At 38.1% G+C, this 25,673-nt stretch overlaps 1 protein-coding gene across 2 annotated transcripts in view; it reads left to right on the plus strand.

Moving 5' to 3' along the window:
- WDR49 (WD repeat domain 49) overlaps positions 1-25,673 on the plus strand; it is a 161,194-nt gene that overhangs the window by 72,137 nt on the left and 63,384 nt on the right. The window contains exons 9-15 of one of the 2 annotated variants that reach the window (XM_041731885.1): positions 2,992-3,107; positions 11,905-12,035; positions 14,384-14,482; positions 16,129-16,293; positions 18,670-18,857; positions 19,818-20,015; positions 23,770-23,951. In XM_041731885.1, the coding sequence (XP_041587819.1) occupies positions 2,992-3,107; positions 11,905-12,035; positions 14,384-14,482; positions 16,129-16,293; positions 18,670-18,857; positions 19,818-20,015; positions 23,770-23,951 (1,079 nt within the window). The remainder of the gene's footprint in view (positions 1-2,991; positions 3,108-11,904; positions 12,036-14,383; positions 14,483-16,128; positions 16,294-18,669; positions 18,858-19,817; positions 20,016-23,769; positions 23,952-25,673) is intronic. The other variant, XM_041731884.1, reaches the window with a different exon arrangement.

A 25,673-nucleotide genomic window follows, 5' to 3' on the forward strand; every position in this document is an offset into this window, starting at 1 on the left:
GATAGTAGGAAGAACAATCATATTATTTATTATCATAAACTAACAGTATTTAATACTTCCATTTCTCTTATTTTGTGACTATTACTAATTTCTTCTGGGAGAAAGGTGCTATTTTACTTTGCAAGAATAATGACATTTTCATGCAAGGCTTAGATATTTGTTCTCTGAAGTCATGTCTACCAGTGAATCCTCTCTGCTCCCCTCAGCTCTGACACTAATGACAGTTTTTGATTGGAGATGGCTTGTGACACTCGGAGGCAACAGAAGGCAGTTTCCCAGAATAAGCTTTGAATGGTTCTCAAACTTCTGTCATAACTAGAATCAGAGGGTGTTAATTAGGTGTGCCTTCCATGGTGAGGTGTATGATGCATGCAAGTAGGCTGCAAGGGAGGGTAATGGAAAGTCATCTGGATATGTGGGTAGAACATGATGGAAGTTGGAGCCAGGAATTCAGGGGGATTCCAGAATGGCAACTGTCAGTGTCAAGGAAGTGCTATGGGGGGTTGCAATGGGAATCTCTGGAGGTCAACAGAACTGGGCCTTTGGGAAGGTTAATGGCTTGAGGCAAGGACTAGGAGCGTGGGTTTAAGTAATCTAGTTTTCAGGAGAACTGGTAAGATGTGTGAAGCTAATGGGACAAGTCCAACCCCAATAGTCAAGGTGGAATAAAACCAGAATAACTGGGACTGGAATTTTAGACAGGCTAAGGCAAGAGGAGCAAGTGAGTATCCCACTTACTAGCCTTAGGGTAAAAGACTGAACTGAGAAATGAAACAAGTAGACTAGGTTCCTTTTAACACTTTCTTGTCATGTTATCTGGTTATAGGGTCCAGAGTAGGGAAGACTTGCAGACGGTTGCTAAAAGCTTGCAGATAGTCCCAGCTAAGGGACTTAATAGGACCTGGGGACAGCCAGATCTTCACAATACCTATTTGTGGGTATTATTTTAGGTGGGTTTGGTGAAAGCCATGTTTAGAGGAAAATGAAATGACATAGATGACGAGCATGTGCACCCTCTAACATCTCAGCTCAAGCCTTGAATCTTAGAAGTTAATGTGAATTTAGTAGAATAATCACAGCTTTTGAAGGTATATTTGTCTTTATCATAATAGCACAATGGAATTCTGAAATCTGGCAACCTCTATGTAAGATGCATAAATCAAGGTTGAACTGCTCTGGACATGTTCCATGGAGAGACAAGAATGAATGACATTTTCCAATCTCATTTATAATTTAGAACCCAAAACCAATACCTATGTCATCCGGGATTTAAAAGTACTGCCCTATTTATCATGGTTTTGAAGTACCTGATTTTTAATTAATTAATGTTTTGAATAATTAATGTAATCATACAATAAAATTTAAAATATCAAAGAGTTACACAGTGAGAAGAAAGTTTCTTTCTCACCTCTGTTCACAGCTCCTCCCTTGTAGCTACTGCTGTTACTGGTTTCTCGAGTATCCTTCCAGCCAAAGGGCAGCATCTTTTCTTAATGGCAGCCCAATATAATATGTTGTTCGGCATTTTACATTTTTCTATCTTGGACATTGATTCATATGAATGCATATAATATTATTAGCTAACTTTTATTGCATGTTTACTAAGAACCAGGTACTGTCCTAAGCACTTTACACACACACACACACACCCCACACACAAATGCACCCCCCCACATCCTCCCTATATATATATATATATATATATATATATATATATATATATCTCCTTGGTACTATTATTATGCTAGTTTTACAGAGGATGAAACCAAAGCCCAAGGAGATAAATAAAGCAAATTGCTAAAGGTTCCATAGCTGGTTCAGTTTTGGCAGAGCTTAGAAATCTAGAAATGACATATTCTTCTTAATGGCTACATTATATGCTACTGTATGGATATTCCATAATCTGATTGTTTAGTCCCTTATTAATGAGCAACTGGATTGATTCCAGTATTTAGCTTTTATAGACAAATGCTTTAAGAATATCAAAATATTCAAAATAATTCCATTTCACACACATAAGTGCCTCTGTGCAATGATTTTCCAGAAGTTGAAAATCAAAGGGAGTCTAGTCAAAGGGTATATGCAATTTAATTGCTTGATTTATTTTAATTAAACTTATTCTGTGTAAATGATAAAACAACAGTGTTTCATGACAGAGCTTAGCTTTAACTGCTAGTGACGTAATGATGTTCTGTTGTAAAGTTCACTCATTGGGCCTGGGTCCTCACCACCTGCTTGAGGAAGTAAACTCAAAAGTGCTTGTGCCTCTGTAGGCCTGGGTCTGGCATCCACTATCAAATGGACATTTTACTGGGAGAAAATGGGAAATCTATCCATAAAGACTGTGTTTCAGGCTCTGTATTAGATGTTTAATCCTCCAAATGTCCCAGAGGAGTAAGTTTCCTGTGTCATAAATGAGGAAACTGAAATTTAGGTAGATACACTTAGAGAAAGAGCCAGAATTTCAACAGACTCCAAAATGTGCCTCTACATGATTTTACAGTCTTCTCCTTAAAAATACACACTAACTTAAAACCTTTGAATCAGCTATTATTAGAATAGATGGATAGGGTTATAAGTAGAGTAATAAAAATAACAGGTATATTTAAATGGCGAGAGAATTTTCTTTAATTATGACGTACCTTAAGTGAATCAGCCCTAATCCAGAATATAAACACAGGGGTTTATTTTTTTTATTTTTTATTTTTTATTTTTTAATTTTTTTAAAAATTTTTATTTATTTATGATAGTCACACACAGAGAGAGAGAGAGAGAGAGAGAGGCAGAGACACAGGCAGAGGGAGAAGCAGGCTCCATGCACCGAGATCCCAGGTCTCCAGGATCGCGCCCTGGGCCAAAGGCAGGCGCCAAACCGCTGCACCACCCAGGGATCCCATAAACACAGAGGTTTAAAATAATCCTGTTACTCTGTGTTATTTTACCCACTGAAGAAGACATTTCCTATTCTTGTCTCAATTTTTTCTCTTACAGGTATGGGACTTCAGTGGTTACTGTCACCACACACTAAATGTTGGGCAAGAGGGAGCTGTGGAGATTTCACAGATCCTGGTTCTCCAGAAGACCATACTGGTTATGGGTTGGGAGAGGTACGGCGTGCTTCATGCAAAACTGTAGGGAGGCAAAAAGGAGAATGTTATTTATTTATTCATTATTTATTTATTATTTATTATTTATTTATTTATTTATTTATTTATTTATTTATTTATTTATTTATTTTGAGAATGTTCTTTGAATCAGAATCTGAAAGAGAAAAGAACATAGAAATCTTGACTGATTCTGAGTCATTAACTTGCTGGTGAGCGAGGTGAGTGCATCTGGTTGGACGGAAAAGCTTCGTGACTAAAACATGGTAAGATCACGTAGCTCAAGCAGCTTTGAGAGGTGTTATAAGGCTTTCTTCTGGCTTTTGGAATCTTTCTTTAACCATTCCAGACGGGGTCATAGTTCCACTTTCTGAGTATTGACTCTAAAAGTTTCCTAAACTTTGTAGTCAATAAATTCCTAATGTGTAAATTATATTCTTTCAACTAAAGGAAACGTATTTCTTCTTCTTTTGTTACTTATTTTAAATTGCAGCAAAGAGGGCTATAGGCCATGGAATTCTGTATTAGCACTTCCTTCCTCTCAGTGCAGACAGGGGCCTTTCACGGCCTGTTTACTGTTCTCGAGGAGTAATTCTTTCATTTCATTATAAGGAAAATTACTTCTCTTTCTTTTTCTCCTGAGACAACCAAGTTATCATAAACAGGACCTCTTCTATGGCATTGTATAAGCACTAGGAAAATTAAAGTGTGGTATTTTCAGAAAGTATATTGTCCATAAATTCAACAGTTCACAACGTGTGGCTCTAATAGGTAATTTGCCCAACATTATTCACTGTGGAATTTTGATCTTAATGATTTGAAGCTAGGATTCAAATCAGGTTTTATACCTAGAAAATTAGTGGTATATATTTGGGGACTTTTATCAGTCACATGAAAGGTTTTTTTTCTTCTAATGCGAATGTGCCAAATACAGCTTAGTTTTCAGGGATAGTTTAACTATAAGGAAGGAAAGTAGAATCTGGATTATTCTACTTGATATTAAGAACTAATTCAATAATCCTCACCTCTGAAAGACAAGGCTTCTTCACATCCTGAGAAGAGTCATGATCCATTAACGACTTCAATCTCCAGAGACAGTGGCCTAATTATTTCTATAATTGGGCTGTGGCAATAAATCAGTTTAATTCTCAAATATTATGGCGTGGTAGAGGTGAAGTATATGGCTGATCCAGCTTAAGTTTTGAACGTAACGAAAAAGAATTTTAAGAATTTATCAGCATATGTCAAAACTTTGGAGATACTATTCTCTTAATTATATTTTTAAGATATCCATAGTTAGAAATTACCATCAAAGGTAAGGCTTTTTTTGACTGGCTTAGGCAAGTCAATTTTAAAAGATTAAATGAGTAGAGTCCTTTAGAAGTGGTTTAAAGGACCTGGCGTGCCTGGCTGGCTCAGTCCATAGAGCATGCAACTTGATCTCTGGGTCCTGAGTTCAAGCGCCACATTAGTCATAGAGCAGAAGGAAGGGAGGGAGGGACTAGAAGGAAGGGAGGAAGGGAACACCTGCTGTTTTGCTCTCTCTGGATGGGTGGTGACTTTCAGTGATCTTGGAGAGGGAGATTTGGGAAGACTGAAATGAAAGAGGGGACAGTTGCCACTCCTTCCATCCTTCCCTATCTTTTCTATCTTCCACAAGGTTGTCAGGAATTGGATCCCTTAGTTGGAATGGAATGTTGAAGGGGTGCATTATCAATTGTATTATTTCACTTTTATATTGGTAGATTTAAAAATTATATTTCCGGGTGCGTGAGTGGCTCAGCCAGATGTCTCTAACTTTGTCTCATGAGGATCATGATATCAGGGTCCTGGGATGGAGGCCCAGGGCAGCAGCAGGCTCTGAACTCAGCAGGGAGTCTTCTTGTGCCTCTTCCGCTGCCCCTCCCCCACTTGGGCTTTCTCTCTCTTTCTCAAATAAGTAAATAAAAATCTTTAATAAAATTATATTTCCTAAGTCAAAGGCCTTATGTTAGGACAGATTTTACCAGAATTTGGTAAGGTCCCTTACATTAGGAGGTATTCAACAGAGTAGAAAATGGACAGGTCCACTGTTTGGTTATAGTTGGAGAAGGATGGTCCATTAAGCCAAATTCTCAAGAGTTTAGTGATTAAAGAAAAAATAACTGGGAGATTGACAGCTTATTGGGCTTTTTTTAAAATCTAGAGGGAGGCTGTATGAGTTAAGCCATAGCTTGAACTTCAGGCTCTATCTAAATAAAGAGATTGGTTTGGTAATTTTGCCCAGGATAAGATAGATATTACATTTATTGAGTGAGGTACCTAAATATGCATCTGATTTATTTTATTTATTGTGATTTGTAGCATTAGGCCCTTTACATACATTATCTAATGTAATCCTTAGCTTCATTTGAAAGGTAGGCAATATTTTGTAGATATCTCAAGCTTTATCATGAGCCCTTATCTCTCTAAGCTCACTTATCCATTTGCTTTCTGGACACGTCTGCCTTCAATCTCAAATTCAACATATTCTAAGCTGAATTTATTATTTGTTCACTCCTCAAAACCCACTTTTTTCCTCTTAGCTTCAGAGCTTGGGTTAGCAGCCAGAGACCTGAATATCCGCCTTGGTTCTTCGTTCTCACTCAACTTCACAACCAATTAGTGTTACCTATTTTATATGCTAAATATTTCTCAAATCTATTCTTATCACTACTACAACTATATCATTTAGGGCATCATTTCTACCTGGATCAATGTCACAGCCTTCTAATTTATCCTTTTCTCTGGCGATGTCTCCTTTTTACTTCTTGAATAGATTCTGCACATTTTTGCTATAATAATTTCTTTCTAGAATGCATTCTATCTATGTCACTTCCTTTGTTTAACACCTTTCAGGGTGTCCACAAAATAATTTGAAGCTCTCTCTGGCCTGGTCCTATTCTTAGTATCATTCTCACCCATTCTTGGGTACATTCTAATAATCTCTTCACCCAGTGTGGGGCTCAAATCCACAACCCCACAATCTAGAGTCGCATGCTCTTCTGACTGAGCCAGCCAGGTACCCACTTGTGTACTTTCCAAGCTTAAATGTAGGAACCTGCTGTCAGAGCATTCCCATGTTAACCATACTGTTTCATACCTCTTTGCCTTTATTTTCTTCCCTTCTCTAGAAATCGCCATCTAGCTTCCTGTATTTTATTTAATGCAGAACTAGATTATAGCATTTAACAAGTAAGTGTGTGTGTGTGTGTGTGTGTGTATAGTGTCTCATTCTTAGTAGATGCTCAATGATATTTGTTGAATGCCTTAATCAATGTTCATTAAATAGGGAATCTGAGAATTAGAGAGATCAATTACTCATGGTCACACTTAGAGTAAGTAGCAAGCAGGATAGTTATTCAAATATATTCTCTCTTCACAATAAACCGGGAATCTTAAGTATTACCAGTCTTCTTTCACAAGGGAGAAGATGCATTTCGAGAAAATGGGTAGGCTTATTGACATTATAAAGCTAGTAGCTAGTGGGCAGCCAAATTGAAATTCCATGGCAAAGTCCATGCTCTTTCCAACATTTCTGTTACAAATAGAGTCATTAAGTCATGGGAGAGCAACTAAATTCTTTTAAACAATCTGTTTGAATAGGTTGATTATGTCAATCAAAGCTAGCCAATCATTTTTTTGTGTTTGAAGAAATACATAAGAAATATGTTTTATGAATGAGCGCTGGATGTTACAGGCAAGTGATGAATTATCAAATTCTACTCCTGAAACTAATAGTATACTCTATGTTAACTAAATTGAATTTAAATAAAGATTTTAAAAATCTGTTTTTATCAAATTAACATATCAAAGTTTTAGCTTACTATTATTTTTCCCTTTTTCTTCCCACAAATATTTTTAAACTGCACCTAGGTAGCAAGCCCTGAGTTAGGAACTGTGATGGACTGAATGTGAAGAAGTATGATTCTTACTGTCAAGGGCATCGTATTCTAATTGGGGAGTCAATTTACATGAGGCAGACTAAATGATAAACGCCACTGTGAAATGGTCCTAAGCAAAACCTGGATTGAAGAGCCCATACTGGTTATCTAGAAAACCAACATTTATTAATATCTAGAGAATATGTTAAATCCATTAAAAAGAAGAAGCCTCCCCCCAAATAGAAGAAACCCCAAAATCAGAACTTCTAAAAACATGTTTCTTACCATTTTAAGCAAAATATATTTAGAGACAAAACTGTGAATTGACATAGAGCCAGTTAATGCCTGGTTAAATACCTGGTCTTATTTACACTGATAAAATGAATAGATAATCAATTAACTTTGCATCTGTACATAATATGTATAGGTTTGGTAAAAATCAAATAAATAATCATAATAGTTTAAAATTTTATCCTTCCCTAAAATCCTATGGTTCTATACTTTATAAAAATAGACTCAGGTTTCTAGTTTCTCCCACTGTATTTCTTTTCTTCCTATTAAAAGAGAAATATCTATTTATGAAGGTTTTATCTCTGTAAAATAGCTAGACTTATACAAATATATAAAAGAGAATCTTTTGTATAAATTCAAGTAATTCTGAAACTCTTATTGATTGCATCTTTCACAAAGCTCTGTAAAAGTAGGTGCTCAATAAATAGCTGTTGATATAACTTGATTTATAAAAGTATTTTTAAGTGAAATTAGATTAGGGATTTGAAGTTCCCCAACAATAAAACTTATCTATTACAAGATATTAAATTCTTAATAATTGCTTTACTATGGTACTATAATTCTATGTGACTCAACTGGTTTCTATTATTAGAATGAGAACCAGAATGAACATTTCCAAAGTGTAATTTTCTGAATAATCATGTTGGAAGTCAGAAGGGGGACAGGTATGTTGGAAATTTACAAATAACCCTCAGACCTAATTCTGTGATGGCTTTTGTGTCCAAAATTTGATTCTAATTTTAGGAAAAAGAATACAAATGAACTGATTTCTGTTGAACTCATTCTCTGTCTTTGAGATACCTCTTTTAAGGATAAAAAGCAATGGACTGAACAAGGATAAATTCTTATGATAATTGGACTAACAGCACACAAGCAATTAGGCTCTTTGGGAGCAAATAGTTGATTGTGTTCTTTTGTTCTCTCCATGACAATTACTACATGATAAGCTTTGGTAAATGTTATTTTCCCAGCTTTCATCCTAAAAGAGGTTGTTTTTTTTGAACTTTTTTTTTTTTTTTTTTTGTGCTTGACAGGTGAACTAATTTTGTTCTCACAGAATTGGTCATTATATTTACATTCTGAACAAAAGATCTGATCATCTTCACAGATGACAGTGATTCAGGATCTCAGATGGGAGGTGCGGCATGGAACTAGTAAACTCCTTCAATGTCAAAAGAACAAATCCCTCAGACTCCTAAAATGCCTTAAAATTGGCTCATTCTGCACTTCAATTTAACTCTTGGCAAAAGTACAAACTAAAAAAAAAAAAGCTATCGTTGAAATGGACCAAGTGAGAAATGCAGTGTGGATTCTTAAGGTATTTTAAGGATAACTGTCATTTCAATTGAAAGTTTCAGGTTAGGTTTTAAAGGAAAGGTGGCAGCTAATTAGTTTCTCAAGATTTTGACACACAAGGTCAAATATCAGAAGGGATGGTTTTTATACCATCTCATGAAATGCATTTTGTGCCTTTGGCTCATATTACCTAAATATATCTAGTTAGTATGAGTATCTTGGCAAAAAGATATTTGACATTGAATTTTGACTGAGAGATAATAGAAGTTATATGGGATTGACTTCTTCTCTCTCATTCCCACCCCACTCTCTCCATCTCCAAAGGGTAATCTCTTCAATCAAACCTACGATTTGGTAAAAAAATTTAAAAAATATATGTAAAGCTCTTATGAGATTCATGGCAACTTCAGAACTGCAAAGTACTTTATTTATAGTATCTTATCGTGCTAAGCCTCATATTAAGGTTATCTAAAGAATATTAGTATTCAATTATTGATTTTTAAAAGAAAGAATAATTCATACAATTCCACAAATATTTATTAAATGCCTATTATGTGCAGGTACTATTCCAAGCACTGCTAATATAGAAAGGAAATAAACAAAGTTCTTGCTCTCTTAGAGTTTATTTTTGGCAGGGGAGACAGTAAATAAACAGACAAGTAAATATAAACCAAATGTATAGGGTGAGGGATGGGAGACTCAAGGGAGAGTCTTTTAAATTTTATTTTTTAAATTAATTATTTTTTAAAAAATATTTTTTAATCTTTTAATTTAAAACAAGTTTTATTCTGGTGGAAAACTCCAAGTAAGTAATAGTGCTCCCCACCCCAAATTTTATTTATTCAAGTATATTTAACATTACTCAGTGCTCATCACGATAAATATACTCTTAATCCTTTTTACCCATAAATATACTCTTAATCCATTTTTCCCATCCCTCCACCCATCTCCCTTTTAGCAACCACTGGTTTGTTCTCTATGTTTAAGAGCCTTTTGGGGATTTGTGTCTTTTTTCATTATTCGTTTATTTTGCTTCTTAACTTCCTCATATGAGTGAAATCATATGGTATTTATTTTTCTCTGACTGACTTATTTCACTTAGCATTATACCCTTCAGATCCATCCGTGTTGTTGTATAAATGACAAGATTCATTCTTTTTTATGACTGAGTAATATTCCATTATATATATATATATTGTTCTTTTGACATTGAAGGAGTTTACTAGTTCCATTCCACACCTCCCATCTGATATCCTGAGTCACTGTGTCATTTATTAAGAGGATCATTCCTCTCATTCAGAATGTAAATATAATGACCAATTCTGTGAGAACAAAATTAGTTCACCTGTCAAGTACAAAAAAAAAAAAAAGGAAAGAAAAGATGAACCGTATGTATCCTACGGCTTCCTGTGGCTTCATCAAATATTTAGCTGAGCATTCACATTATACTTTGAATATCAAGGGTAGAACAATAGAACTAATTCTAAAAAAGTAGATGGGACCCCAATAATATTGGGTCTTGAATAATAGGCCCACACATTAAAATTTGCCATGTAGAGGATGGAAAACTATGAAATTTTTTTATAAAGATTTTATTTATTTATTCATGAGAGACACACAGAGAGAGGCAGAGACACAGGCAGAGGGAGAAGCAGGCTCCCTGCAGGGAGCCTGATGCGGGACTCGATCCCGGGGCTCCAGGATCATGCCCTGGGCCAAAGGCAGATGCTCAACTGCTGAGCCACCCAGGCGTCCCTGAAATGTTTTTTGATGAGGCATTAGCCTCATATTTGACCTGGATATTCCCTCTGTCTAGAATGCCTTCCTCTTCCAAATCCTACTCATCTATCATGGTCCAGTTCAAACATGACCCCTCACTCAAACTTCTGAAAACACTGAACTAACTAGGAAGCTGTCATTGGCTGTTTAAAAAGAAAGGAAGGGATATGGAAACATATCACAGAGATGGAGTCTAAGGATTTGATGTGACAAGAGAAACACACAGGAAACTGGAATGCTGGTCTCTTGATACAAACAGGGAATTTAGGACCAAGGCCTGGTGTGGAGGGAAGATGAAAACATTGAATTCCTTGATATATGGATATTATATGGAATTGTCACCTGGCAAGTGGGAACTCCTCAACACTGGGAAAGGTTATGAGTGTAGATATATTTAAGAGCCATTTTTATAGAAGTAAGATTGGAACTTGTGGTGCTATACAGAATCCCTAAATGAGCCCACTTGAACAGAGAGAGAGAGAGGAATCGGGGAATGACTATAAGAAGGTCTATAATGAAAGAAGGGGAGAAAAAAGGGAGAAGAAAATAGAGAATAAGGAATGAAAGATCAGGGAGGCAGGAAGAGAAGCGGGATGTACTAGAAAGGAGAGAATTTTCAGGAGGAGAAAGCCACATCCTTCAGAGAGTGAAGTGTTACAGTGACAGAGCAATTTGGAGACCTTTGGAGTGGTGGGAATAGAAGCAAAATTTTGGGTAGGTGAAGAGAGAGTGAGCGTGAAGACCCCAAGCCTGTGGTTACAAATGCTCATTTGAGATGTATATGGCTCTGGAAGGAAAGAGAGACTTCGTATAGTCTGGTAGTCAGAACTGAAATCATCACGTGAAAACAAGGTGGTACTGATGCCCCCCGATTTAATGTTCATGCTTCTCCCTTCCCTACCAGGCACCAGGCATTACATTTTCTGCCCATCCTGGCCTGTCAAATTCACATAAGTGCCCCAAGATATTGGCCTTTTTAAAACTATTATTTCTGTTCAAAATGTATCTGTCCAGAGTTTTATTCCTTTGGAGTGGCATTTTCCAAGACTTTCACAAAATGATAGCTCTTCAAGATGCTATGTGATGTAGGACTCTGTGATCACGTAAGTCTGGGAAACGCCACAGGAAATGTTAACATGTGAACTGTTCTGGAATCTCTAATGAAAAGAAACTTTGCTAATTTTGTTTAAACTACTGAGTATTATTTCTCCACGGACTCATCTCCTTTTTTATTGTTACTATCAAAAAACTCTTCGTGGTTCTATGGTACCTATATGGGCAATCTTTGCTTTAGAGTCTTGGTAATGGATAATTAATCTGATAAATGCATATATGTTTGCTGTTAATGGCTGTGAAAGGATAATTAACTTTCTAATATTAAATATTCATAATGTACCAGAGCATTCAAAGAGGTAATAATAAAAAAAAATTTAATGTGGGAGGTTCGGGATTATGGATGACAAGTGGATGCTGACCACGCAAGATCTATATCACGTTTGGATCCACAGCTAAATCCTATTTCCTTTTTCTAGGGCTATTACTGTGTTTCGACTACAAAACTTCAATCAATTCTTCATCCAGCCTGAAAAATGGAAAGGGGAAATACAGCACCGTGATGATATCTTGTGTGCTGCGTTTTTACCTCCACAAACTCTTGTTACAGGTTAGTTGAACCTTCATTGGACAACCAGTGGTGAATGTTTGGTTTCTTTTGGCTTAGTCATGCTTAAAAAGCCTTTTCTGAACTGCAAAATAAATAGGTCTCTTCGGGAGTTAGCCTTTGCACTGATAGATACTCTCCGTCCTTACTTCCAGGGTAACACGTTAGTGGTTAGGACTGTCAGCTCTTGAGCAAGGCTACCTGGCTTCAGATCCTGGCACCACCACTTTCCAGGGCATCATATATTTTTTTAAGGTTTTATTTATTTATTCATGAGAACACACAGAGAGAGAGGAGGCAGGGACATAGGCAGAGGGAGAAGCAGGCTCCTTGCAGGGAACCTGATGTGGGACTCGATCTCCAGACCCTGGGATCATACCCTGAGCCAAAGGCAGATGCTCAACCGCTGAGCCACCCAAGGGTCCCCCAATGCATCATATTAAACAAAATATTTAAACTGTACATCATAGCTTTCTCTGGCAAATAATAATATATCAATATCTTGCTTTATGGAGGAAATTGAGTAAGATAATCTGTGTAAGGGCTTAATACAGTGCTTGACACACAGTAAGCTTGTCGGTAAATGTTAGCTTTTATTTTTATTGTCCTTTTCCCAGAAACAGCATTAGGGATGACGGGAACAAATCATACTTCTGTGGCACTCAGATGTTTCATAATGGGCACATACTAAGCCTTTGGCACAATTTAGTCTAAGTAATTTTGGTTAAATCCTGGCCTCCCCAAATGTCTAGAAATCCAAGCCCCTAAAACGATGCACAGGCATGCTTTGATGTGACATATAAAAGAGGATCAGAAGTTTGTTGTATCATTTCTGGCCAAAGCAAACAATTTATAAAGATAAATTACACTGTGAAATTGTAGAGTCCATATTTTGACAGCCTAAGTTCTTTTTTTTTTTTTTTAAATAGAACCCAAAGTGTCATCAATTGGCAGGGATGAAAACTTATAGGAAAAGAGCCAGGATATCTATGAGGTGTTACAAGATAAGGTTTACTGCTCTGCGTGCACTTAACATTTCCACTGTCTTCAGGACTTACCTGGTTACTTTCCAGTAGGGCCAACTCTGGAGTTGAATTTGCTTTATAGCTGGTAAAAGTCCACCCCCGCAGGGAGTATCACATCCTGAAATGTGCTGGAGACAAATAAACTATAAGGCCGCATCTTCGTTATTGCAAAAGTGTCATAAGATACCTTTGTGTCTGCTGGATAGATGATTTCTTCATTGATTCTCATCCCACCAGTCCTTTGTGAAAAGGTTTGGTTAAGCACTTTACAACTTAAGCATTTCAAAAATCAAAGGAGAAGATGGATACTCCCACGTACAGCCAATCCATGCAAATCCATCATCCTTGGCCAATTTTTTGGTTTATACGGGTTGCTTTTTCCAGAACAATATGGAGTTTAGTATATATTACTCTTCTTTCTCCAAATCCCAAGAAAGTTACCATCTATACATCCCACTCAGACTCAGCTCTTCCCATCTGCTCTTCACTCAACCTTGACACTCTCCTCAATAAAGAGGTCTCCTCGCCTCACTGCTGAGAGCACCGGTCTGGGCACGCACTGCTCCTCCCCAGGACAGGCTTGGTCAGACTGAGTCTCACTATTTGGGCTTCTCTATATTCTCTGTGATGAGTGGTAGGGAAGGACTTTCTATAGGGAAAGTTTTAGAATTGGAGAAAGCATTATTCAATAAGGAATCTAGGAGGGGGGGAATGAAAAGAACACAAACACACACACACACACACACACACACACACACACACATGAATAGATGTGGGAAACAGAAACCTGGAGGGGTTTGATTTATATATTATATAAACTTATATAAGATAGTTATAATGATGATTAGGAACATTTTTCAGCTCTTATAATATGCTAGGCACTATTCTAAGTACTTTTCATTCTTCACAACAACACTATGAAATAAATACAATTTTAATCCAGTTTTGTAGATGAAGAAAATTGTGGCATCGGGTGGTTAAATCACTTGCCCACACTTACACAGCCAGTAGGTGGCAGACCTGGGAATCAAACTCAAGTTGTTTAATTACGAAATCCTTACCCTGAATGCCTTATTACTATTACATAAAAAGATAGGCCAGTAATTTCTATCACATTGAATACACAGGTTACACTCTGAGGATTGTAAGTCCTCAAGCTTAATAAAAATACTAGTTATCGTTCATTCATGTTTCCAAAAATGCAGAGAGTACCTACTGTGTGTCAGATGGCGTGTGAGGTGTTGCTGATAGTGACTTCTGCTCGTTTCTGTGGCTTATGTTTTCCAACTTCCTGGCAATCTCTCTTCCCCATGCTGCCTCATACAGGGAGCTATGATGGAGAAATTGTTCTGTGGAACAACAGCACAGAAAATGCTCACTGCGTCCTTCACCCCCATTACCAGAGGCGGCTAAAATCAAAATCAGGTGAGTGCAAGTTTGAAACTCAAATGGCGTGGAGTCAGACCACATAGGCTTCGTCGTTTATGCATGGACCTGATGCAGCTTGCTCCTCAATTATAGGTGATTGGCCATAGGCACCGGGGATTAGTGAGACCGTTGTCTTGTCAAAGTGACTAAAGAGAACCTTGAGATGTACTTGGCTTAGCAAGTTCTCCGTGGCCTGCTGTTTCTTGTCTTTATGCCACATCAGCTTTTCTGAATTACTGACAGCAGGGAGCAGGCCTCTCATTTCCATCTACTTTAGTTTTTGCCAAGAAGCCTCAGCAAGTTGCCTTTGGGGTGAACTCTGGTACCCCTTGGTAGGAAAGTAGGAGCTCGTGTTCACTTGATAGGCTGCTCAGGCGCAGTCTGGAGCTCGCGTTAAATATTATGCCACCTGGAGATCTTAAATTATTTCTTGCTTTAGAAACCTGTGAAGAGCATGAGATGGGAGTATATTGTATTTTATGGGAGTTTAGCAGAGCATATGAATATTTTATACTTAAGCAAAATGTCTTGACAGTCGCCTTTCACATTTTATTTCAGTTTCCTGAGATACTGAAGATTTTTTCCTTAGGATTATTTATTTAGGTAATGAAGATGTCATTTCCCCGTGGCCCAGTGAGGTTCTGTTGTCCCAATTGGATAGACACACAGGGCTGAACTGGGCCGTAGGAAAGGACAGGTCATCCAACACAGTTTTTTTTCATGTGAAAGTTGAAGGAGTAATTTGTTAAGAGTAAACCCTTAGAGATTTAGGGCTTACTTGCCCAGGCACAAAGCTCTTGGCCTGCTTTCTGTAGGAAGAGCTAATCATTTGAACCCTCTGTGAATTGGGTGGAATTCTTCTTCCCCTTCACATTGGCCCGCAGGAGAGTGACCTCTTACTCTTACAGCAAATCTAATTGTGGCTACGATTAAAACCACAGAGAAGCAGATAAGAAAAAAAGTCATAATATCAAACTTCTAAAAGACAAGAGATGCAAAAAAATAAAATAAAATAAAAGACAAGAGATGCTAGAGATGTCTTGCTTTGAGATTTGGAGGATACCCCTGTATAGATTTTTTGTAACTATGTGCAGATTATTCATTGATTCTGAATATCCCCAGTTTTATTAGTGTGCCCAGGAGATGACGTCACAAAATAATTGAAGTTCCATCAGGAATATCCTCCCCGGGGTAACCCCTGAGCAAATAATACTGCTAAAAATGATCACTTAAGTATATTTAAATAGTCATTATAGCTCATGTTCATTACACTATTTGCGAGATCAATATGAATGATTAATAAGCCAAAATGTCATGGTATTAGAGTCACATTTGTCTTGGGCATGTCAGGATTTCTAAGATGTTAACAGTCACAACAAAATGAAGTCCCTGTGAGTTCATATCAAGGGAAAACACAGCGTGAGTGTAAAATGCAAAACAAAACTGGAATCAAATGATCCTTCAAGTTGGTGTTGAAGCAGTGACTAGGGGAAGGTACCATGGACCTTGACTAGAAGCTTAATGGAGACTTAAGAGGGTCACCAGAGACCGTGATGCAGGTGGGCCTGTTGTGTTTCATAAGTAGCCACTTGAAAAGCAGATGTTTCTCTTCCCTAAGACATCGAGCTTTGTGTCCACCACAGATACAGAGCCTCACAAGCTTTCCAGTGCTGGGAGGAGCCTCTCCACCTGTCCCAGCCCAGACCAGGCCGCCCTGGGAGCCCACTCCTTTGAGACCGACACCAAGGGCAATAATGCCGTTGTGAGGCTCTGCTTCCTTGAAGCAAGAACAAACACCTCAGAGACAGGTAAGATATACATTCCCATTTTGACTGCAGATTGGCATATTTGTAAAATGTTGGGAAAGGGAGCAGTGAAGACCCTTTAATCTGTTCCTATGTAGGTGTAGGTCTCGTAGAGCCTCACTCAGTGTAGCAGCTAACAGTCACTGCTGGGTCAGGGCAGGCCACAGGCCACAGCAAACAAGGTCACGGTTCAGGAGAGAGGGTCCAGGAGCAGGAGTGGACCAGACCTCATCAATGACTCATATAGTGCTGCACAGGTCAGGATCAGAGTGCAAAAAAACTCGGGCAAACTATTGGATATGGGTGACGATTGGAATTGGTTGTTCCAGCCATGGCATAACGAGTTTTGACAGGGTAGAGGGCACAGCAAGTAATATGCTCCAAATATATGCGCCAATGCTCAGATCTACATGTGCCAGAAGGGTAGAGTCAGATTGCACTGGCACCTAGGATCAAAGTGGGCTAGGAGAAAATAGTGAGAAACTTGGAGATTGGGGCAATAGCAACATTTGAAATAACCACTGATCCCAGGTCAAAAGAGCTGCTTGCTTTTTTCCTAAATTTTTTTTGGGGGGGTTTAATGCTTTGGGTATCATTACCAGTTTTTATGTACTTTCCAGAATAAGTCAGAGTCCTGCTTAGTGCTTCTGCCAACATGTATGCTAAGACTGCTGCCATCAGATGCCTTACCACAGCCATTTAATACTGCGTAGATGAAATAACTATTTGCTTGATTTCTACTTTGTTTTCAATGGCTGTGTTAGCATGGTGTTGACACTGCCTGCATCTTCCTCAAATAAAGATCTGCTTTTGAGTATAATTCATATTGTTTTACCTTCCATCTAAACAATTATGTTTTATTTTTTTTAAAGATTTTTTAAATTTATTCATGAGAGACACAGAGAGAGAGAGAGAGGCAGAGACACAGGCAGAGGGAGAAGCAGGCTCCATGCAGGGAGCCTGACGTGGGACTCGATCCCAGGTCTCCAGGATCAGGCCCTGGGCTGAAGGTGGCATTAAACTGCTGAGCCACCCAGGCTGCCCTAAGCAATTATGTTTTAAAAGCATTTTTTCTTAATATCAGCAATCCGGTCACAGAGGTATTATATGTTTGAAAAAAATAAACACGTCTGAGCAATGTTTTCCATACTTACTTTCCTACAATCAATTTGCAGATAGAAAATATGCATGATTTTTATAAAAGACTTTTCAACATTAAAAATCAATAAAGGTATACCCTTATAGAGTTTTAGGAACCCTGTAGAGTATTTAGAATAGACTTTGAAACGATTAGAGTCTAAAACTTTCTATTTTCTTGAACTCACTTATATTCACAAAATGAACTATTATCCTGAAATTGCTCTCATTTCCTCAACACTAATTCTTCTTAATGTTATCAGTATTCCCAAATTGTTTCCACCGAAGCGGCTACATGCTATTATTTCTACCTTAAACAGATATGATTGTTAATCGGCAGTACATTTGTGAAGTAAATTGAAAGTCATCTACAGATTTATCAAATAATAATAGGAACTTTGCCACAGAAGAATAATTTAGGTAGAGTGCTTCTACAAAGCATGTAAAAATAGAAAATGAAAAGGTTAGTTCTAGGCCTATGAACCAAAAAAGTGTTCCATAAGGGCTTCCAAAGAATTCTCTCTTTTTTTTTTAAAGATTTTATTTATTTATTTATTAACGAGAGACAGATAGAGAATGGCATAGACCTAGGTAGAGGGAGAAGCAGGCTCCCCCAAGGAGCCCGATGCGGGACTCGATCCCAGATCCCGGGATCAGGCCTTGAGTCAAAGGCAGATGCTCAACCACTGAGCCACCCAGGCGTCCCATGAATTCTTGATGAAATATTAAAAACAAGATCATAAATAAAATCCTAAGCATGGAGCTACCTAGAGAAATTATTAGTTATGTTGCTATAACTACATATCTGCATCCATAGCTCTGTACATGAGGAATTTTACTTTGGTATATGTGTCCAGTGGGTGATTAAGAAAGATGGGTTCAGGCAATTAGAATATTATCATAATATTGAAATTAATGTTTTATAAGTTTATTTGGAGTAACAAATTAATTCTATATAACTTCAAAAACCCAATTATATTGAAATAATGAAGGAAAGGGAATTCAATATAATGGAACATCTTGCATTTCCAATCTCATTTAATACTCAACACAAACCAGTAGGGTTATCATTGGATTATCTCCATTTTATATTGGAGAGGATCGAAGTGCTGGAAGTTGATATCAGGGCTACCTGCCCCTCCAATATCCATATTCTTCCACAGGGCAAGTCACTGAAGAACTTTTGTGTGTGTGTGTGTGTGTCGTCACATTTTCTTAATTAAATGTTGTCTTACACGTTAGGAGGAGCTAACCTGGTGTCATGTGGAGGATCTGGGTATGTCAGATTCTGGGATACCTTTAAGAAGCAACTTCTGGCTGAATTTTTGGCTCATGGTGGAGCTGGATCCATTATTATGTCTATTGATAAGTCAAACCAATACCTCGCCACAGGAGATCTGGATGGACAATTGAAAATCTGGAATATAGAAGTAAATTGAAAGTATTCTCATACTATCTTTGTTATTTTTGATTGCCTTTTGTTATAGATGACTATGAATCTGGTCTTGTCTCTTTCCTGGATAACAGAAGACATGGTCAGTCTGAGTATTTTGAAGGAAACATTTACATGTACTGGGCAGAGACAGCTCTTAAATAATTTAGGGGGAAAATAGATTGTTCTCAGTATGAAAATCTTCTGTTAATATATAATCAAGTCAAGGGCACCTGCGTGGCTCAGTCAGTTGAGCAGCTGACTTGTGGTTTTGACTCATGTCATGATCTCATGGTCATGAGATCCAGCTTGGTGTAGGGCTCCATGCTGAGTGTGTGTGGGGGGTCTGCTTGAGATTCTCTCTCTCCCTCTGCCCTTTTCTCCACTCTAGAGAGAGAGCGCGCCAAGTCAATCACCCAATTTAGGAATGCAGTATTGTCAGTAAGGTACTGCAGCATTGTCTGAGCATAAATAATTAGGATATACCATGTTTGAAATGAGACTATAACTTGATTTAAACAGAGTACTGGCCGTTCATCCAATATCATTATCCTGAATTAGTTTGGGATTTTTGTGTCACTGATTACCTGCTCGATTTTCTAATAATATTATAAAATTGTATGATAGACAACTATCTACGCATGATAAAGTTCATCTCTCTCCAATAACTGACTTTACTCTTTCTTCTTTTCATTCTTTTCCTCCCCCTCTTCCTTCCTTTGTGCCTCTCATGTTAGGCAAATCGGTTAGAAACCCTTTTTTTTTTTTTTTTTTGAAACTTAACACCGTTTTTCTAAACCCTGTTATCATGGACTACTCTTTTGCATTGGAGAATAGATTATTGTTCCCAAAGTACCTTTTTTCATTTTTGTATCAGATGTTTTAAGAAAAAGTGTTATGTCACCACAGTAATTTAATATTTGGACTTTTTAGAATTTTGACATTTCTTTTCATTCAGGACTACTGTCTTAATTCCAGTAAGAGCAAAATCACGGAGGCCCCGACTCTGATACGATCATTCCAACCTCATGAAGACCAGATAAGTTCCCTAGAGATGTGTAAGCCAGGTGGCCGCTTACTGATTATCTCCTGCTCTGCAGACTGCAGCATTTGCATGACCGATGTCTGCGGTGCTTCTGTCTGGATCTTTGGTCAGGTAGAAATATTGCTTCTTTATTATTTTAGTGTTTACTTGACATTTAGTATGAACTTGGGCTGATTTCTATTTGAATCTCATCGGCTGTTAATATTAATCAGTCATGAAAGAACTGACTTCCATTTCTGGAGCTTAGCTCCAGGCATCTTTTGTGCTGTTTACCATTAACCATGACAGTTCCATCAAGTGGAAGACTCTGGAGACATGGAAAGATGGCAGCCCTGTGCAGCTCAAACTGTTTCAGGATTTCTGGGAAAATTTTCTCCTTTAAAACTCCTTCAATTTCGACATTTAGTAAAAACATAATGTGGATACAATTACTGATATGCTTAAACAGGTAGAGGCTACTGACTGTGAGGAAATAATCAAATATAGAAAATTTAGAAAAAAAAAACCCTCTTCCTCTTCATTTTCTGATTTACTCCTGCCCAAATAACAATAGCTAACATTTGTTGAGTTTCTCCTGTATGGCTGGGGCCCTATTTTATGGTCTCCACATGGATTATCTCATGTAATCATGATTCCTCATCTCATGAGGGAGGAATTTTTCATTACTCCCATTTAACAAATAGGAAAACAGAGGCACAGAGACTTTGAATTAATCTTCTGAGCTCACAGAAGCTAATAAGTCGTAGAGTTTGGCTTTTAACTAAAGCTGGCTCATTTCAGAACTCATGCCTTTAACCATTTCTCCCATGAAACTAAATTCTCATTTATACCTGCCTATTAGGGAAATGAAGTGGGGGGCAATGGTAGAAAGGAAACATTCATTATCTCACATTTACTTTATTTTTTCCATTTGTTTTCATGGGAACTCTGTTCTTGTTCCCTTTGTGACTTGAGGGACAAAATATCAGTTTGATCTGCTTAAACCAATACTGCTGAAGCGTGATGATATGCAGTCAGGCTGGTGCCATGAGGTCAGGCTGAAACTTCAATTTCTGTCTGGCTGGTTGACTTGGTTCTATTTAGCAGACTTCATTGCCACTCATGCCATGAGAACACAGCAACTATCTTCATGTTGGAAGTCAAAGTCTTCTGTTGCTCTATTTTTGAATCAGTTTGATGATGTCAACTTGTCCTAAGAGAAATTTTATACGACCCTATGAAACACAAGGGCAACGGTAAATCAGAAAAGAATCCAGGGTTGCAGGCCCATGTTTGGCTGGTTATATGGAAGTCTCAAAGTAGCAGGCAAGAACTGTACAGTCTCTTCTGCTCTGAAAGTAAGGCAAATTCTAGACTTTTCTCAGTCAGGAAAAAGAGCCCCTGAGTGGTAACTTGAATGGGTGTGTGTATACATGTGTAGTGACGAAGACAGAGGGCCATAGCTGGATTCTGAGCACAAGATGAGTTGGAAAGATGCTTCTGTTGGTGAAGACGTTAATATGATGCTGAATTGCTATATGGCCATGCCTCATGGGCTCTGGGAAGTTGAAGTGGAGGTGAGAATGACAGGTAAAGAAACAAAGTATCATCAAATGGGTAACATCTGGAGTGTAAGTTCCTTAGAGGAGGCTGAAGCAAGAAATAGCACCATTCTAGGTGTGGGTGCCATATTGTGCCCACCAGAGAGTGTCTGCTGCTAAATTTTATTTTATTTTCTTTAAGATTTTATTTATTTACTCATGAGAGACACACAGAGAGAGGCAGAGACATAGGGACAGGGAGAAGCAGGCTCCTCATGAGGAGCCTGATGCAGGACTCGACCCCAGGACCCTGGAATCAAGCCCTGAGCTGAAGGCAGACACTCAACCACTGAGCCACCCAGGCATCCCTAAATTTTATTTTAATTAAGAAGCATGTGCTAGTAAAACTGTTAATTTTTATGCCTTTGATATTTGTCCTTAGCTGTTTTGTAAAGTCTTTGTATTTTTGAGGGATTTTAGCCTCCAAAAACCTGTGTGAAAATAGGTGGTTTTCCCCTCTATGTTCAAGACAGGAAAAAGAGTTCTCAGAACTAGGATAGTCTTAGAAAGTAAAAGGCAAACCTGGGGACAACTGGGTTTTCTGGTTTTTTTTTTTTCCTGCTTGAGCTTTTTTTCCCCCCCTTAAGGACTCACTTTGATCAAGCTGTCTTGAATGTAGGTGCTGCTGGTTGCAGGGTGTGGGGATAGGGTGAGGGGAAGAGAGGGGAAGAGAGGAGGTGGGGACAGAAAGAGAATGAATTAGTAGATATGAGAAAATAGTAACGATGAATGTCCTAATGGTGAGAAGAGACACTCTTTTAGAGAAAGAACACAAGGATATGGAAGGCAGATGGTAATATATAGATAAGAAGAAGAGACTCAATTAGTAAACATAATTAGGATCAGAACAATTTTTGCTGAACAAACTTGATGTGTACAGTGTCGTGACTTTTGCCTTACATTTGAATGTTGTATTTGTTCTTCCATCGAATTAATTCTGGTCTGGCAGTTATAAAAACAGGAGGAGAAGCAATAATGTAATTTCCCACATTAAGACTTAATTTTCCAATCACGTGCAGTCTGATTAAAGTATTTAAAATTTAGTGCTATGCGATTGAATATATTTCAGGAATGAAGTTATTTTTTAAATAAGTGTAAATAAGTTTTATAACAAAGCTATGGATCCGAGAGGTTGGTCTTCAAGTTAGATTTTTCAAAGTTAGGGTATGGTGTGTCTATTCCTGGTGTTGGAAAAATGGAGGTGGGGATGACTTATCCATGGAGATATACTTGTCCCAGGAAACTATCAGATGATGGTTCTATCCAAAGAAATGAGATGAAGGATGCACGTCTTCAATGCCCCTCTTTACACACTAACCACAGTTGCATTGGGCAGAGTGTGGACATTGGCACCTCTTCTCTTTGTCATGGGGAGCCAGCCAGTGTTTTGGGTTGTGCTTGTTCACCCAGTGTTTAAAATTGGACTTGGCTGCCCATATTTAAACATTAAAGATTTCATACAAGATCCAGATTTTAGGATTCTCTTGAAAAAGAACACGTGTCGGTCCCTGAGAGCAACTGTAAAATGGGTTCTGTCTAGTTGCTATAGTCCCCATCCTGCCCAATTGCCAGTGGGACTGAACTTTGTTTCCTATTTATCACCTTGTATGAGGCTTGATTCATTCGTTGACAACTATCTTCCTGTCCCCTGTAGGCATTTTACTCTGCAGTCCCTTCTGGCAAGATGATCAGTTTGCAGGCCGGTCAGATATCCTAGGGATGCCTAATTCCCTCGAATCACACAGGCTGTGTTCCCTCACATATTTCTGTGTATATGATGGGAATTGACGTAAGATAAGGAAATTGGTTCTGTATTTCAAATATAAAATAAAATGTCATTGAGAGCTTCTGCTAGAGATTAAGAATCGTAGCCACGTTTTGTGAAAACGATTGTGTAATACACATATTTTCTGTGAAAAATGCTCAATAATTTTCTTTTTGAGACTTTTTGAGGGAGATGGAAAGTAGTTGTATGACAATTAAATAATTTTTCAGCAAAAGCTTTGTTTTTAGTAAATGTACATCTTGCTATCGAAGATTTTAAAGTGAGAATATCAATTTTTTTGTAGCTCATTATCTTTTCAGAGAAACTTTGCTTCTTATGACACAATTTTCTACCTTTCTTAAAGTTTATATATATATAATCTGCCTTGCATAACTGTAAGGTCTTTGAAGAACCATGTTTTGTTTATTTTTTGTGTGTGCCCAGGACTTCAGTTAGTAGTGTAGCACATAAATGTTCAAAGAAAATAAATGTCATAAAGTAAAATAAGTCTCTTTTTTAGGCAAAGCATTGGCAAACTGAAAACCATATTTCCCTTCCTAAGAGAGATGCTAATTTAATGAAAAGTGAAATTCAAGAAGAAAGCATCAGGGATATTCCTTTACTTTCTAAGGAGGAATCATGTTTAGACCTACGAGAACGTTCTCTACTTGATAAGGAAAACAAAGATGACACCACATACAAGTAAGCAATTTTAAGTGTTACCTGGATGCCAAGTGGAGTCAAGATAGGACCTACCAAGATGGCCCAGACTTCCATCTGTGCTCCTTGGAACATGCAGCGACTACTCCAAGGGTGTATGTGGTGAAGAGGGAACTTAAATTCTCAGGGTTACTATATCTAGTTCAATTTCTTGCCTCCACTGAATTCTTGATTTCTATTCAGTATCTTCAAGTCTTCTGTTTCTGCTCCATCATCAACCTAATTGTGAAAATTAGCCCCTTTCCTCCAAAACAACATACTATATATATGCATGTATCTGTCTCAGAATGTACGTCAGGTTGACTCCCGGTTTGGGAAGGTGCACAGAGGTTTATATGACAGAAATGCAAAGAGTTTAACTTTGAATATTAGACATGAGTCTCCTTTGAACTCTTCTCACCTTTTCTTCATTGTAAATGAAGCCCTTTCTTCTCTTTACCCCACTCTGCTAGATCTCATTCTTTCATCCCTCTTACTCCTTATGCCAGGCAGTTTTAGTTATTTCTTTTTGCTAACTCATACTCTCATATATATTTTTTAAAGATTTTATTTATTATTTATTTATTTGTTTGTTTGTTTGTTTGTTTATGAGAAAGCGAGCATGCAAGTGGGGGCAGGGTAGGGGAAGGGACAAGCAGACTCTGGGCTGAGCATGGCGCCCCACCGGGCTTGATCCCAGGACCCTAAGATCCTGATCTGAGCTGAAATCAAGAGTCCTATGCTTACCTGACTGAGCCATCCAGGTGCCCCTCTCATGATTTCATCTTTCATACTCAACAACTATTGTTTTTGAGAGGATGATTTTTATTCATTGTATTTTCTTTGATACAAATGGAAAAATGCTTACTATGTGCACAATATTACTTTTGGGGGGTTTATGGAAAAATCACACAGAAAGTACAGAGAGTTCCAACATACCCTACCCCCATCCCACACAGTGTCTCACATTAGTGTGGTGTAGCTCTTACAGTTTATGCACCAATACTGATACTTTATGTTTAGCTAAAGTACATGATTTACATTAAGGAGGTTTGGTGGCAGGTCCTTTGATGACTATACTCAGGATCCTTTGGTGACTACCTCTGCGTTGCCCATTTCTAAATTAATGTACTCTTTGGCTGGTGTCTTGTGGCTCAATCCCACTAACTGGGGTTACCTGTGGTAATACACATCCAGTGGATTTCTTTTATAGTCTTTCACAATGACAGGTCTCTCCTATTGCACAACTTTTCCTGAGTCAACTTCAGCTTGGCCCATAGGAAGCTCACACATTCTTATCCCACCAACTGCTCCATGGGGGCCCCTTCTTTCCCTAGTTACATGGCAGCTCCAGTCACAGCTTTTTGCCTGTAGACTTTTGCAGGTATTAGTGAGTCATGGATCCATTCTGTCCCTCTAATGGTTACCCCAGGGGGGGCATACACTAAACTCTGACTGGTCTGTGTGAGCAAAAGCTAGAACTGAAGGGGAAGCTTCCTTCCTCTCCCAGGGCAGTGGGACTCAAAGCTAACCTATAACTGTTGCCTCTGTTCCGCATCTTCAGTTCATTTATATCCTAGAGTGGTGGTCAGCCTTTGTGTCAGCAGCTTGGTTGTAGAGCTACCTCCTTGTGGTGCACAAGGAATCTAGCACCTCACTCTGAAATATCAGAATACCTTTTGCCTCTTAATTAATTAATTAATTTGCTTTCAGACTTTTTGGACC

This window comes from Vulpes lagopus, chromosome 17 (assembly GCF_018345385.1).
Source record: "Vulpes lagopus strain Blue_001 chromosome 17, ASM1834538v1, whole genome shotgun sequence".
In the NCBI taxonomy this organism is placed as follows: domain Eukaryota; kingdom Metazoa; phylum Chordata; class Mammalia; order Carnivora; family Canidae; genus Vulpes; species Vulpes lagopus.